General features: G+C 40.9%; 1 protein-coding gene across 2 annotated transcripts in view; it reads left to right on the top strand.

Annotated features, from left to right (window-relative positions):
- LOC124553664 (neurogenic locus notch homolog protein 4-like) overlaps positions 1-16,545 on the top strand; it is a 114,016-nt gene that overhangs the window by 64,272 nt on the left and 33,199 nt on the right. For both annotated transcript variants that reach the window (XM_047127546.1, XM_047127545.1), the window contains exons 2-3: positions 766-1,342; positions 11,249-11,422. In XM_047127546.1, the coding sequence (XP_046983502.1) occupies positions 777-1,342; positions 11,249-11,422 (740 nt within the window). In that variant the 5' untranslated portion in view covers positions 766-776. The remainder of the gene's footprint in view (positions 1-765; positions 1,343-11,248; positions 11,423-16,545) is intronic.

The following is a 16,545-nucleotide window of genomic DNA, read 5'->3' on the forward strand; positions in this document are numbered from 1 at the left end:
GTGGCAGCCTGCGGCGACATTACACCAGATGTACTGCGGCGTGTACGACATTCATTACGCCAGAGATTGGAATTGTGTGCAGCAAATGATGGCCACCACATTGAACATCTATTGGCCTGACATGTCGGGACATACACTATTCCACTCCGTAATTGAAAACGGAAACCACGTGTGTACGTGTACCTCACCCCTCATGGTAATGTACATGTGCGTCAGTGAAAAAGACCAATAAAAAGGTGTCAGCGTGTGGACGTAATGTGCTGTTCCAGTCTCTTCTGTACCTAAGGTCCATCACTGTTCCCTTTGGATCCCTACGTAATTCGGTGCTCTCCGATACAGACGATTGAACAACAGAGGAGTGGTATTCAAGCGTCAAGTTTAGGTTACAATATCTCCGGATGTAATTAACATTTTAGAATGCAACAAACGGCACTGATTACATATTTGTTTGTATGTTCAAATGTGCTAACAAAACTAACGGGGTTCCATTTTAAAAAAAAACGTAGGTTTGTGTTAAAAAGCATACTTCCGTGCGTTTTTGTATGGTTTGTAGTAATCAATTACACTAGCCCCTCTCCTCACGTTCGGTCTGTGGAATTGATTCGTCAGTACTTGATGTGGTTTACGAAATATATCCAGCGGTAACGTTAGGTGACTCACCCTGTATTTATCAACTGTCGCTGGAGACAGGTGTGGCTGTCACTCGTAGAGGTATCGTCAGTCACCTGTATGCTGAAAGGGCTGCTCCGTGTTGCCGTGTTTCAGAATCGTCCGCAATGGAAGCAGTTAAGGACATCACAGAGACGGTGGCTGTCGACCTGGGGGACCTGTTGGACGCCGGGGACGACGCCATGGTGATACTCGAGGCAGGTGAGACTCGGCTGGTGGTGCACAGGGCCGTCCTGGCGGACAGGAGCCCTGTGTTCGCGGCCATGTTCGCCCACGACACCCTCGAGGCCAGCACTGGCGTGGTGAGGATTGCCGACATCGGGGGCCCGGTGCTGAGGCAGCTGGTCTCCTACCTGTACACCCAGCGGGCCCCCCAGCTGCCCGGCACGGCCCCCCAGCTGCTGGCTGCAGCAGATAAATACGGGGCGTCGGGGCTGAAGGCGGAGTGCGAGCGGCAGGTGGCCGCTCAGCTGACCGTCGAGACCGCGGCGGCCGCGGCCGTCCTCGCAGTCCGCCACTCCTGCAGTGACCTCAGGCGAGCCGCCATCGAATTTATTAAGGCACGTACCCACGAGGTGATGGCCACTCAGGGGTGGGCAGATGCGATGCTTCATCAACCTAAGGACTTGATCGAAGTGAGCAGATTGCTGTATGATCCACCACCACAAACCAGGTAAGTGTGAGACAACCCACTCATTCGTGTCTCTCGGTTCTAGGTGTGTGTATTTCCAACTGTGTAATTTTTCCCACTGAATTTTCGTAGATGTGTGTCTGCTGTAAAATACACCATCATAGACAGTCATTTCACGATAGCTCACAATGCTATCATTACCCTCGTGTAGCAGTTTCAGTGAACCCCTAAACTGAACAGTGTTCATTACCAGGTATGTTAGCTAACAAAAAACATCAAAGAGCCAGTTTGTGGGCATTATATTAAACTACATGTATACAGAAAGTGGTTGTTTAGGTTTTAGCATCAACTGTCATGACAGAGGGTACACTCACTGTGTGAATAGAGCATGAGGCAGACTGCTGTGGACACAAAGCTGTATTGCCCAGCATAGGCTCAGACACAGTGACGGGTGTAGTTTGCAACCGGCAGCCTGTACGGGTTGCTGTAGCCCTGTTCCCATGAAGTGGTCTCTAAAGTTGTCCATTGCCTCTGTGGCTGATGACACTGAGACACCTTTGAATAGTGCCACACTGCATGAAGATGATGACAAAGTCACTTACAATCGACACCTCGAGCAAGGTAGTGTACTGCAGAATGATTATAGAGGATGGTGGTAACATTTTTACAAATTTAGATGGCTGATGTTGACCTGTGGAAGTTTCGTCTTGTATAAAAGCAGATTATCAGAGTAATCACTATTCACACCTTAGTATTACAGCTTTGGCTCTTACGTAGTTGTCGGTCACTTTCTTTCCACGTGCAAGCCATATGCCAGTAACTATCCCAAGATAATTCTTGGTTCTCTCCAAATCCAGATAGTACACGGAAGATGTTAATTGCTCTAAAGACGCATAATATAAAAGAATGCTCTGCTGTGAGGGCTTGTATGGAAGATGTTCAGAAAACCAGGTGAAGTAAGCATCGGTGCCGCAGTGTCTGGCTGCTCACACCTCTTGCAGCGCAGTTCCAGCTGGTCCCATAAAGTTGAGTCTTCCCACCTCATTTTGTTCGCCTCTGTACTCAGCATTACATAAAGCTCACGCAGTGCTTGGATACGTTCCCTTCTGTGACACACAGAATACCGTGCCTTACTGTGTATTCAACGAACAGGTGTCCACCCCTGTGTGTGTGTGTGTGTGTGTGTGTGTGTGTGTGTGTGTGTGTTTGTTTCAGTGGATCTATGGCTTTACTAAAGCCACCCAATGAACACTACAGGCTTCCATTCTCCTGTGGCACACCTTATGACATTATCTATCCCATCCATTGTTGTTGCTATTGTGCCTCTGATTTCTGTGAGCATTGAAGTCTCTCTGCGTCGAGAGTTACCTTTATTCTGCACCATTTTACAATTGTATATGTCCATAAAAGTCTACTAGCTACTAACACTGATAAATGATCATTTATTTTTCATTTAGGTTTTAATACTTACGTAATATTTTATGTGCTATGTGGCATATAGTCTGTCGGTAAACTGAAGAGTGAGCGCGCGAGTCCCCACTCTGCCTACCCTGCTACGTCACAAGGCGCTTCTACAGGCTGTTCCACAACGTAGTACCGGCCTTGCCGCGGCGCGCGCTTAAAATCTGTGACGACGCCGTGTACACATACGTCCCGTCTGCGTTTATTTTTAGACAAATGCGTTAAGATTATAAGGAAAACAAAACATTATAGAGTAAATAATATTAACGTAAGAACGGAAGTCAGGATTCTACTACAATCATAGAACCGAATGCCTATTCATATGAATGTATGTTCCTCTATTCGTAAGACGAACCAGATATAGTGCATCAGTCTGTAGAATTTAAGGCTTGTTCTTACTTTGTGTTTCTACTAAAAGGTAGAAGTTTTCTTTGAAGGGCTGCCTTAAAACTTAACAATTCTCGCAACACGAAGAGTGCTTAAAAAGTAACCAGAAATTTATAATTACGTGTGTTGTATTAGTTCGATTCGCACTGCTTTTTTTGTCATTGTCTTCCTAAACACGTCTGAAAAGTATTTCCAGGTAAATCCAATTTCACGCAATGTCTTGTGTAAAACATCTTTCTGCAACGAAAATGTATTTTTTGTTTCACGCTCTACCGTATCTTCCTTCGCCGTCGGCGTTGTCGTGGTTACCGTGAGACACAGTTATACCAAGAGGAAAGGCGCGTCGATCTTGGAGAATGAGATATGATGACCTTAAGCCATAGACAACACACAACGGTCACGGTAGCACCTGATTCCAGAATAGCTGCAGTAGTTAAGATCTACGAACTATCCCCTGTTGACCAGGTCCCCAAAACTTAACTCGTAACGAGATCCCTTCAAAGCAAATTGTCATAACGATCGTCTATAAAGGCTTCGTACAACGAGAATAAATGTTACGGTTTATGGAATAATAACAGATACGACCAAACTGTCTTGTCTCTTCTGCTTTATTTAACATAACTTCGTTCACAGTTTCATTTCGCATTCACCACTCATTCACCGAAACCCTTTGATGAACAGTTTTGGTTGCATAACACCAACAGTCAATGATAATGATACAGCTTTTTTCCTTTTTATAAATTGAAGCCCGCTCTCCGTGATATAATAAAAAAAAAACGGTCTCAATACCGCATGCCTCGTGAGACGCGAATAGACTTATCCTGGAATTGACCACCCTGTAGGTGTACTCAATTTAATGACCACATTTCACTGTCCGCTATTTCGCGTAACTGAATGTCCATTTGTTAGTCTGATTATACACTGTAGCTATTTAAAATTCGCCCCTAAATTTTTCACAACGCACAATTAGCACTTCGTTACTTGTTTTCTTTTTTTTTTCTTCTAAGAGTAAACAGAAAAAAAAGACGCCGTATCATCGGCTTAGTCGATATAAAGCAAAACACCTTAATATGCCCAATTTTACCTCTTCTTATAGGATCGGCTACCTTACTCATTAATTTATTACATATTATTTCCAATAACGCTAGACAGGTATCGCCGTTATATTGTAATTGTATTCAAAAGCATGTTACTACTATTATGACCGACCAAATCGTAACAAATCGCGCGGCGTGCGTTTTTAACGATAACTTTACGCTATTGAAGTTCCGTTACAGCTGTCTTGACTCGTAATGTTACAACGCCAGTGAGTAATTTCCGTAATGTGGGCATTATTTTTCGGTTTATGTAAAAGTCCTCCATCGTTTGTCAAATGACCTTTGCAGCGATTCCAATAAACCAAGCGCCTTGTTTTCGCGTACCTTCCTTATGCGTCCTATTTTGGCGAGGCTGACGTGTGCATAAACTGCAGCCCTTTGATTGGGACTGGAAATATTAGCCAACCGTTCTTTTTGTGTAGCCTCCTTTAAACACAAGCTGTAATAACGTTAGAGACGATCGAACTCTCGTTCTGCGCAAGTATCTTCTTCGTATTCTGCACATTTTCTTGCAAATGCAGGGCGATTATCCGTCACTTCCGGATACTGAAGTATATCGGTGAGTTCACAGAGTCAACTGACTGAGATTGGCAACTAAGATCCCACGAACAGAAACGACGTATATGACTGCACGCCGAAGTAGACTGCTAGATAGGTAATGGGCAACTGATTTTGGGTTGCCCTGTAGGCCAGTGGCAGGTTTCTTCCGGGAAAGGCCACTTCCCCCACCAAAAGTGCTGCTCGTTCTTGAGTTTACAGACAGACTATATCAGAAATCTTGTGTTTGAGATGACACTATGTGCATTCCCTGAACCAATTGTAATGAACATAGAGCCAGTGTTGTAAATCATTCAGTGTCTTTCTCTTTTATTCTATAAAGATTAACATCAAAATTCATTGTTCAAGCAATAAACATATTACAATTGTTATTTACATTCTTGAAAAAAATGTAAAACATTACATTATTCCAAACTCGTTATGCACGCTGTGGGAAATGACTCAAACTCTTATGTTTGAAAAAATTTTTGTTAACGGGAATCTTTTTACTAACAGTTATCTTTGTGTACATTTTAAAAATTCTCTTGATGATGTATAATAGATTCTTGTCGTGATCTTCACCTAGTTCACTGCCTCATACTTCCCACACTATTGGGTGTCAGTTACAGACAGATATACAATGTTTGGTTCTGGAACTGCCTCTGTCTTTCACTGATTCCACTTGACACCCCCCCCCCCCCCCCCCCCAGCCTCTCAAAATTATACATAGTATTACACACAAATTTTATACACCACAGGTACATATGATTTTAATAATTAAAATAAGACGTATAAAACCACATGTAAGCAGAATTATTTTTTACTTCATACAGTGTCCACTTCACACAGTGAAGTGATACAGTGTTTTCCCATTTTTTGGGGAGGATGTCTCACTATCCCATGTTCATCCTACTCCCCCTTGTACCCATGCCAGCCCTTCTAGATAGACTTCAGATTCTCACGGAATTTACCATTCATACCTACTGTTTGTGGAGGACAAACTTAATTTTATTTCAGTAGCAAGTTTACAGCACAACTTACATCATCAATCACAAACATTGCTCATCACCCCCCCCCCCCCACACACACACACATTAGTGTGTGTTTTTCCATCACTGGGGAATGACACAGCTTACTTTAACTACCCCATGGTTTCATGTGTGCTTACACTGTGAGGATGCTCACTTGAAAAATACTTAAATTCCTGTCAACCGTATTTAATTAATGAAATTGAGATGAATGTGGTAATACTGTTATGACATGTAACTGTTGCACACCCACAGCCTCTTTCTGTTGTCAAATCACGAGTTTCACCGTGCCTTACTGCCCGCTGTACTGATTTCCTTCTCCAGCTCAATTTGAAACACGCTGTCAACCATTTCATTAGCTGTACCTTTCAAAGACCAGTTTTAAGACAGGCTTTGAACGATGTCTGATGATCAAAGTATCACATTAATTACAATACGAAATGTTTGACAATCAGACGAGTGTCGTGCCTGTCAAATTTATATGCGTGTGTTACCATGCTCAGAAGCAGCCAAATTTCCTGAACCGCGTTCCACCTGGTTTGTATGCAGGCACATAACTTTCTTGCACTTCGTCTATTATCGTCCATATGAAAACCAATACCACAGTAATGTAAATATCAGAAAGCCCTTTACCAGAGATGACGGTCCTCAGTGCTTGTAAACTGAAGTGAATTACAATAAATGAGATTTCAAAAAGCAAGATTCAGCTTCAAACTACATGCTTTTGTATTGGACTGCGATCCAGGACTCCAATCCGGTCACTACAGATCTTAACTATCATTTTAACTGCATGTGACATCATATGCACTTTTTCAAACTTGATATGATGGGGCATAAAGTTTTGTTTTGGGCAGGGATTGTGAATGAAGCACAATAAACTGTTATAATTTTATGTATCGAAATTTTTCACCGCTAGAGGGATGATGTAACTGAAATGATTATACACCAAAGTATTCCCCTGCTGCGTTTCGAGCCCAGCATATATCATGTTGTTTTCTAGCCACATATAGATACACAATGTCAGTTCATTTCACCACCAGTGAGATATGCTCATGTCTGAACTAGAAACTATGCGAGGAAAAGTTCTGTGCTGACTGGGACTCTTAACCCTGTATGTGCTATCACCACTGGCTACGCACCTGTCAAATACTTTTCCACCAGCCACTAGGAGTGGAATTTATAAATCTGAAATGATAGGATAAAACGTTCTCTGCCTGTTTCATAGTCAAAATTGGCACCAATTGTTATTGTTGATGTTAGCATGCACAAATGCTAAAAATCGTAATTGCTTTCCACATGTTATTTGCAGTGCGAATGCTACAACGTGAAATCACACAGCGAAAATTTTTGTACCCAACCAGTATTTAAAACCAGACCTTCCCCTTTCATTGAAACCTCGATAACTATGGAATGTTGGGGACCCAACAAAACGATGGAACTGTATTGTCCGAAAAGTGTTAAAGATGGCAGAAAGAGATATCCAAGTTAGATTCCCAGTTCAGCACCAACATTTTCAACATTGCAAGTTCAAATAAGTGTGCTGTGACTTTACATGACAATTGTTTCAGGGATGAAGTAAAATTTCTGGTGCAAGAAAGGTTAATGGTGAGCTTCCACTAGCCGGACGTCTGCCTCTGTCATGGCCCAACATACACCGACTCTCCTCCAGCAGGTAGTGAAGGAGTGTCGGCTTTATTGTAGATTAGGAAGGAAAGTGGAACCTTATGTTGTTAAACAGAAGTCACTGGAAGCAAAGAGGGTCTGTTAATACTAGTCAAGTGTTTGGCTGATCAGTGACTCGAATATAGAGCTTAAGCAAATGAAGCCAGAGCAATTTTAACAGACCACCAAACTACTTTCAATGCAGTGCCACTGTTTTGCTGTTAACGAAGGATGCTCGTCACTGGATGAGCGTTCCGTTTCCCTGGAGGTTCATTACAGCCTTTACAAAACATTCTTTTCCTTGTTAATCCATATCAATGGTCACTAGTTGCCTCAGCTACCTAATGTGTACTTGAGTTGTTTTTGTAATCACTGAAATAAAATCGCATAATTGTCAGCTGCACTACTGGCATTATTGTAGGCTACAGAAATTTCTGCAGGAAGTGTTTTCTCCCACCTGAGCTGCTGTGATCTTGTAAGAGTTTAGGTTACACCAACATTAGATCGTACAAAATAAACTCAGCGACAAGTATCAATCAAACTTCCAGAATGTTCTCCATTGTCACATTTATAACTGCAGTAGTGTGCCATTGTGTCAAGGAACGTTAATTATTTTCTAGCTCTTTATTATTGTGATAGAGGCTTATAATTTTACTAAAAGAAGAGAGGTCATTTGATATATAAGGAAGTCAATCATAGGCAGTGACTGTTGTTTGAGAATGCGTCAATTGTTATTCTTGAAGTGGCTTCCCTTTATTATAATTTCAGAAGGAATTTATTTTTTACTTTAAAGTGGTATTAAGCTACTAAGCAGCCATGTTTATCCACTATAATAGTTTTTTGAAGAGATCATTCATTATTATAATTTCTTCTGTTATTATTAACACCGTCAATCTTGGCAAAGATGAGGCTTGTCTTCAGTAAATGTAGCTTATGTAGCACAGATAATCCCTCCATATAAATTCCATGTGGAAAAAGGGGGCCTAAAAATGTACTGTGCAAGTGCGTAAGAAAGTCCATCATTTTTCCTCATGTAGCATACTACATTGATGCATGTAGCCTAAAAGGACCATCCATAATTTAATTGAAACAAGTAGATTCATGCATAATATCATAGACTTTTGTCTGACGTGTTGTCATGCAGGTTGGAATAAGTATATTTATCAATCATAATTTTTTATTTGTAGCTATAAAATATTCTTGGAGTGACTTATTGAATATTGTACACTTGAAGGTCATAAGGATTGTTGTTTAAACCTTCGAAAATGCTGCATGAAGTATTTTGTGCATCTCAGTATATTCATAATTTTTACTTATGGACCATCTGACAGCAACTGAATAAAACACAATTTTAGTGCCATACGCGTTTCGAGTTTATTTTCTGCAAGGTGTTATCAGTGGCCTGGAATATGTACATATGCTAGCTATTTAATTTACATTTTTGTCACTGTGCCTATAGGTTATAAACAGTTCTGGTGGTTGGTATTTCCTATTAAGTAGAAAAGTAGTAATGTTTTGAACTGTACTTACAGGTTGTGTGGACAATTTCTTACATATTACACTCCCATTGCATTTTTGGTGTTCTTCTTATGAATGCCAATTTGCAGTTTTTCCCACATTCCACAGCACTATGAACTGAAAGATTGTTGCAATGCAATGTTTTGGTTTCTGTTGCCGACTGTCAAATGTTTTTGCCAAATATCGAATGTTATTGCGAAACTTTCGAGTGTAATTATTGAAGTATCTGTGATCTGTTTGTGTACGCATTTGTGCGTGCATGCGTTTGTGTGTGTGTGTGTGTGTGTGTGTGTGTGTGTGTGTGTGTGTGTGTGTGTGTAAGTTTTCAGCTTGTGAGTCCTTTTGTATTCTGGAAATGTGTTCGTTTTGTTGTATTATTTTGTGTGTGTGTATGTGGTAAGTGTGTCAAAGAAATTACGTCAGGAAATAATTTTTTCATTTGCAGTTGGTTTGTTTTGATGTGGTGGTTTACCAGTATGGCTCAATCGATCACTGCCAAATGTCATGAAATGTGACCAATTAGCCATCATGCGGCACTTTAATTCAATAGGAAATGTTGAGGAAGAAAGAAAGAAGTAATTAAGTGTCAAACATCCCATCGACTGCAAGACCATTAGAGACAAAGTAGAATCTACAGCTCTCAAATGTTAGAAAGGAAATAGATAGTGCCATTTCAAAGGAATGGTCACAGTATTTGCATTGCTTAGTTCAAGAAAATAAAGGAAAACTTAAAACAGGATGGTTGGATGGACATTTGAACTATTTGGCTCCACCTTCATAAAACAAAAATGTTTGGTCCTGACAAAAAAATGTAAAATCAGAGGCTAATGTGAGTCCACAGAATGTAACAGTACACATCTGGTGTAATGAAGCTCTTTTGTGTTAAGAAATTCTTCCCACGGATATGTCCATAGTTATTAGCATCCATTGTATTCATGGTTGTCTGCAAAGATTTTCATTGTGTCATGCACATAAAACCAGAGGAGAAAAGCAATTTTGATTTTTATCGCCTCTGCATGTCTTGTCAACTATGACAGCTGGTGTCGATTTCAAGTCTGTCACACAAAACTTTAAATGATTGCTTGAAAAGTTAAAACACGTACCTCGTAGCAAGTGGCGAAAAAGAATTCGATAATCAACATTATCTTGTGTGCAGTCAACAACGATGGTGCATGCAGCATGCAGGGATAGATTCCCACCCCACACAGAATGTTCCGTTAGGTTATTTCCAGTTCATATATGGGCACATCCTGCTACAGCTAAACTAAGCAGATGTTTAACATGTATTTGTGGTTAGAAAACAACGGGAGGTGGTGGATTCAGATCCCAGTAAAGGAACAAAATACTTTTTCTCGACAGTTCAGATTCTCATATTGCTATATTTGGATATGTAATGTATTACTGCACTTAGTTAACAATCCTATTAGTTGCTAGGTTTGAATCATCGAACACAATGCGAAGCCATTTCAACATTCCAACATGCACACATACACACATGCTTACCTGTGGCTGAAATGATATTTAAGATCTTTCGTACTTAGTTAACAGAGACAATAGGTGCTCAGTTGGAATCCTGGATGGTAGTCTTAATACAAATGTTTTCGTCACTTAATTTCAAGTTGAAACTTAGTTTCCAAAAAGTCATTTATTGCAATAAACTTGAGTTTACAAGCTGCCATCTAATTATAACAGGTTTCGATATTCACATTATCGTGATATTAGTCTGATTGTGGACTCAGTGTTACAAATCAGTTGCTTCAAGTGGGGTCTTTTAGTAATCGTTTTGTAGAGTGAAATGCCCATATCGAAAAGAGATCAGAGGAACTGCAAGACAGTAACATTATGTGGGTGCATTCGTCGTTCCCCTACACTCTGTCAAGGAATATGGGACTTCATCATCATCATACAATTTAGGTGGAGTGGAATTCAGGCCGTTTGGATAGTTTTGATGGCGACAGCACCTGAGCTAACCTGTCCAGTAATTCTGTAATTATGTTTTGTGCAAGTATTGGGCGTTGTATGTACCTTCTGGCTGCACTTAGATTTGAACTACCTGTTGTACGGGGTTGAGCGACTGCCGTGGAAAGCTCGGATGGTACAACTGATTGTTATTAGCTTACTGGTAATTCATTTGTATTAACTGGAGCCCTATCCCCTGTGTGGATGGTCCCTCAGCAGTGCTGGCCATAGTGAGCCACCTCCACATCCCCACGAGGACACGCCCAGCCAGCTCACACCCTGCCTCTCTGTATGTGCAGTGCACCAGTCGTTACAGAGCTGAGGACCACCAGCACCACAACCACAACCACAACCAGAACCACCACCACCACCACCGCTGCCACCGCCACCTCTGCCAGCGCACCTCGCCAGACACCTGCTGCTGCGCGGCCCACGACTCCTCCACCTGATGAGGCCACTGTCTCTCAAATGCGGTGAGTTCCCTCAAAACACACGCGCGTGCACACAACATTATATGGTAGATAAGATATAAATACTGAAAAGCAAAGTGTAAATGCTCAGTCTAGACTTAATGAGGGTCAGCAAAGTGAACTGGGAATAAAATCAAAACATACAATCAGAGGTGGTATCCCCACGACTAGATCATAGTACCATGGAAGAGAGGTTAGTTAAGAATAGGTTGGTAGGAAAAATAGTTATTTTCAACAGTTCAGTGTCTTATTCATCAAGACCAGCAAACCAATGCCAACAATAATTCAGACTGAGATTTTCACTCTGCAGCGGAGTGTGCGCTGATATGAAACTTCCTGGCACATTAAAACTGTCTGCTGGACCGAGATTCGAACTCGGGACCTTTTCCTTTCGTGGGCAAGTGCTCTACCAACTGAGCTACCCAAGCACGAGTCAAGCCCAGTCCTCACAGCTTTACTTTTGCCAGTACCTCGGCTCGTACCCTCCAAACATTACAGAAGCTCTCCTGCAAACCTTGCAGAACTAGCACTCCTGAAAGAAAGGATATTGCGGAGACACGGCTTAGCCACAGCCTGGGGGATGTTTCCAGAATGAGAGTCGTGCTTGGGTAGCTCAATTGGTAGAGCACTTGCCCGCGAAAGGCAAAGGTCCCGAGTTCGAGTCTCGGTCCGGCACACAGTTTTAATCTGCCAGGAAGTTTCAATAATTCAGACAATGTCATGCCCAGAAAATTTAGTGATGGGGAGAGTATGAGTGCACTGAATGTGTAACACTGTCAGATGAGATAAATGTCTATTACTTTAGATGTATTGGAATGGTCTAGCAGAGGTCACACACACACACACACATTTATGAGACCATTTTTGGTGCTTGTCAGGAATGAGAGAGGAGAAAGAACCCAATAATTTGCTATAGTTTCTGTTAGTAACAAGAAATATACTCGGCAATCACCAAACAGAAGCAAACGCCAGCAGAGCCTCAGCTTGCCAGGGTGTGCACCACCTTGGTTGCCCCACTGTAGTCTGCTGTAACAGCCAGTCTCGGTAACCACAGACATGCAAAGGGGAAACTGTGCCTTCTGTTGACAATGTGTCTGTCTGTCTGAGCAGCAGAATTGCAGTGCCATGAGCTCCCAGAGTCCACAGTTACATGCCTTCCTATCTCTGTCTTTCCCTACAGTTTTTAACCTCAGCAACCACCTCTAGTTCCACAGCGGTTATTCCCTGATGCCTTCAAATATAACTTACTCTGCTGACCCTTGTACTTGTCACAGTTTTCCACATATCACACTATCCTCACCTATTCTGCAGAGATGTTCGATAGTTCTTCTGTTACGAGTTCACCTAGTTTAAACATCCGTCAATAGCACCGCATTTAGAATGCTCCGATTCCCCTCTTGTTTTTTCCATAATCCATGATTAATTTTTATGCAGTACTTTGCTCCAAGCATACATTCAGGTATGTCTAACACAAATTAAGGCATATCTTTGATATTAGTAACTTTGTTTTGCGGGGAATCTCCTGTTTTTCCATGCTACATTATTCCTTATAACAACCGTGCTTTGACCCTCAGTGTAAATTAGCATCACATGTACCAGAGTCTGTACAAGTGGTCTACTGTGTGGTCCTTAATTTTGTAAACTTTGCCACCAATGTTACTTCTGCCACACCCCAATACTTTCCTCTTTCTTCCATTCATTAATCCTGATTTGGCACTCATTCAACTGTTTATTACATTCACCAATTCTGGTGATTCAGTCTGACTTTCGGTGAACACAGAAATATCACCAGTGAATTTTATCAGTGATATCCTTTTCAACTTCAGTTTTAATTAAATTGCTATAAGTTTCTTCAGTTCCACCAATGATTCTTCAGTGTTCATCTGAACGTGTGTGGAGATTACCTGCATCCTTATCTTTAACAATCTTTAATTCAGAATACCAATTCTTGTTGATTATTGTACATATTCTATGTTACCTGCTGTTCAATATATCTTATATGTACCTTTTAAAAAAAATTTCACACACTTTCATTATTTCATGCTGTCAAATGTCATGTAAAGATCTTCAAATCCAATAAAGATACCTTGATTTTTCTTACACATTCCTTCCACTATCCCTGGATCCTTTACTCCAAATTTATCTTCCTCAAACAGATAATCACCTTTGTCTTCCATTCTTCTTCATGTTGTTGTTATTTTTTCAAAAAGCTCTATTCATGAGCTGTTTAGCTATTGCACTTACAAGTGCTTGGTTGCTTCTGTAGTATCTGGATGGTGTTTCTCTGGCATTCTGTTGCTATGACTCCTGTCTCACGGATTATGCAGACAAATGTGGATACTCGCTTGATTGCCGTCCATTATCACGTTGTCTAGAGCCTCGTAGAAGTTAAAATTCCCATTCCATTCCTGGGTACTTCGCTATCCTATTTATTTACACACTGAATTCTCATAACAGTTCTCTTAAAATTTAGTTCACTCATTATCATACCTGAATTGTGCTCAGAGTGCACATCTGTTGCTGGATACACCTTACAATTCAATACCTGATTCCAGAGTGTGTGTCTGGTTGTGATGTACTCCAGCTGGAAAAGTCTTTACCAACTAAAGCTCTGCCTTCCTCCTGAAGAGCTGAAAATGCCAAGATACTGAAGCAGCCATACAAATGTCACAGAATACAGGGCACAGCCTTGCAGAAAGTCAGCCACCCACATGTGGTGGAATTGTGCAGGAGGGCCCCTCCAAAGGGACTGCTTTTAGCGGTAATGTGGCCAACCATAAAAGGCAATCAGTGCTAACCTTAAACCGCTGTGAGGAATTTTTGAGAAAGTTGTGACCACAATATAACCTAATGGGAACAGGACAAACAGACTGGGATTCGTTTCCAAAACACTCCAGCAGAGTATAACCAACACTTAACATTTGTGTGAGGAACAGATGTTCTCCAGCACAAAAGCAAGTCTTATTAATTACATATTAGTTATGTATTAATATCAGTCGCCAGCCTAATTAGGAATTCTTGTCAAACAATGTAATAAAGCAGAAGGCAGTGCTAAGGCTAACCTAACCTTCCTTGACACGCACCTGTTTCTTTATATCTGTTCACATTACACCAGAGCAACGTAACCTTGCAGATAAATGTAATACTAATTTGGAGGTCAAACAAATGGCCAATAAGATTGCAAACTGTAGCATATGCCTAACAACAACATGTACCTTGAATCAGGGCTTAATTTTGGCCACAATGCATTCTGGCACCTCCCAGAAACTCCATTTCTTCTAATTCTCTCTTTTCTCCCCCCCCCCTTTTTTTTAACAGTACAGTACCGGAGATTTGAAGTAGTACATGTGTATTAAATCAAACCGTAACCGTAATTTTCCGCTGCACCAGCACAAGTGAACATGACAATGGCTCGCCAACATGATGCGACGGGCAGGAGGTAGAGAGAGAGTGTGTGTGTGTGTGTGTGTGTGTGTGTGTGTGTGTGTGTGTGTGTGTGTGTGTGTGTGTGTGTGTGTGTGTGTGTACGCACGTACAGTATACCCAAGATAATTGGAGTATCATTCTAAAGTTGTGATTTTTGGTGCATATTGCCTTTTGTATACGACTGCCAACAACCTCAGCAATGTAGTAGCAAGGCAACATCTCATGTTATGTGTGTTAATGAGAAATAAATAATGTAAGCCATGTTTGAATTTGAACGTCTTTATAATGTGCTTTCACGAAATCATTTTATTCCATGTTGTAATTTACGTCACAGCTAAAAATCATATGTGCGAATGGAGCAAACATGACTAAAAGTTGGCAGCCTTGCGACCCGATATGTCCCTTTGCCCACGGCACTCTTGACCTTTGTCTTTATCTGCCCGCACCCTTGTTAGAACATGGTTGAAGCTATATAGTAGAGGGGAGCTCCCACAGGGGGCAAATTTGAACTCCCAATGCAGAACGGACATGTATATGTTTGACCCTTAAGTCTGTCTGTCTGCCCCAACATAGTTCTCAAACGAAAGTTCCAATTTTAAAGCCGTTTTTTTATTTGAAAGCTGGTTTAATGGGGACGGTTTTTAGCTATATTTCTGAAAGTCTGTTCAGCCGTTTAAATGTCATCAGCTATATGAAGTAAAAATGTTTTCTGCCAGCATGCTCTCTTGAAATACATTACATAATCCATAAGAACTATATCACGTTATGTAGTACCAAACTGTAGAGCTCAAAAAGATGTACCTAAATAAAAGATTAAGGTTGAAGAATAATGATGATTTTTGTCTTCTGAAGTCAGCTGTTTAAACACCCACAAAGCAGAAAAATTGAGTGTGACTCTACTGTGAAAGACAAACATATGCTCTTGCTGACTTTTTGTGGTTCTTTTTGAGGTCTACAATTCATTAAAAAATCAAATGATTTTGCTCTAATAGTGTAAGGAGCACGACGGCAGCCCAGTTTCTTGCGACTTGACTTACAATTATAGCCACAGCTTATTTCTTGTGCTACCTAAAGTAGCTAAATATATAATAATAGATAGTAAATGAATATATCTGTGAGTTAAAGAAAGAAACAAGTAAATCCCATAAGTGGTTCTCGCATTACAGTTGCCTGTCTGTATGTCTCTATGTGAATTCAGTCTTTTTAGTCCACGATTCAGACAGGTCGTGTCTATGGCTTTTTCAATTTGAATCAGTTTACCTTGTTAGCCATCGCTGCCTCACAGAGAAGCCAACAAACAATCCAACAGGCACTTCAGGAATTCACGTTCAACAATATTACTCAATCACTCTCTGTACGTCAATCGCTTGCAGTGCAGTTGTTCTGCTCAGAACCGACAGCATTGTTTTGGTTTGTTCGTAGTGTTTATTTACACATTGTGACTCAGTGGACAGGAGAGTTTAATAGTAATGTATATCTCTACAAAAATTAGTGACTTCTTTAAACCTAAAAGACAAAACGTTAGTGAGGGCAATGAAAACCACAGTTTAGATGTAGAATCCATGACGTCAGCTGTGGCTGGAGAAGAAGATGCAAACAACAAAGCAGACAATCCTTCTCCTATGTCATTGTTGCAAAATGAAAATTTCTATAAGTTGGTGGATATGGATACAGACAAAACATCTATAGACAGTATTGAT

Source organism: Schistocerca americana, chromosome 11, assembly GCF_021461395.2.
Source record: "Schistocerca americana isolate TAMUIC-IGC-003095 chromosome 11, iqSchAmer2.1, whole genome shotgun sequence".
NCBI classification, from domain to species: domain Eukaryota; kingdom Metazoa; phylum Arthropoda; class Insecta; order Orthoptera; family Acrididae; genus Schistocerca; species Schistocerca americana.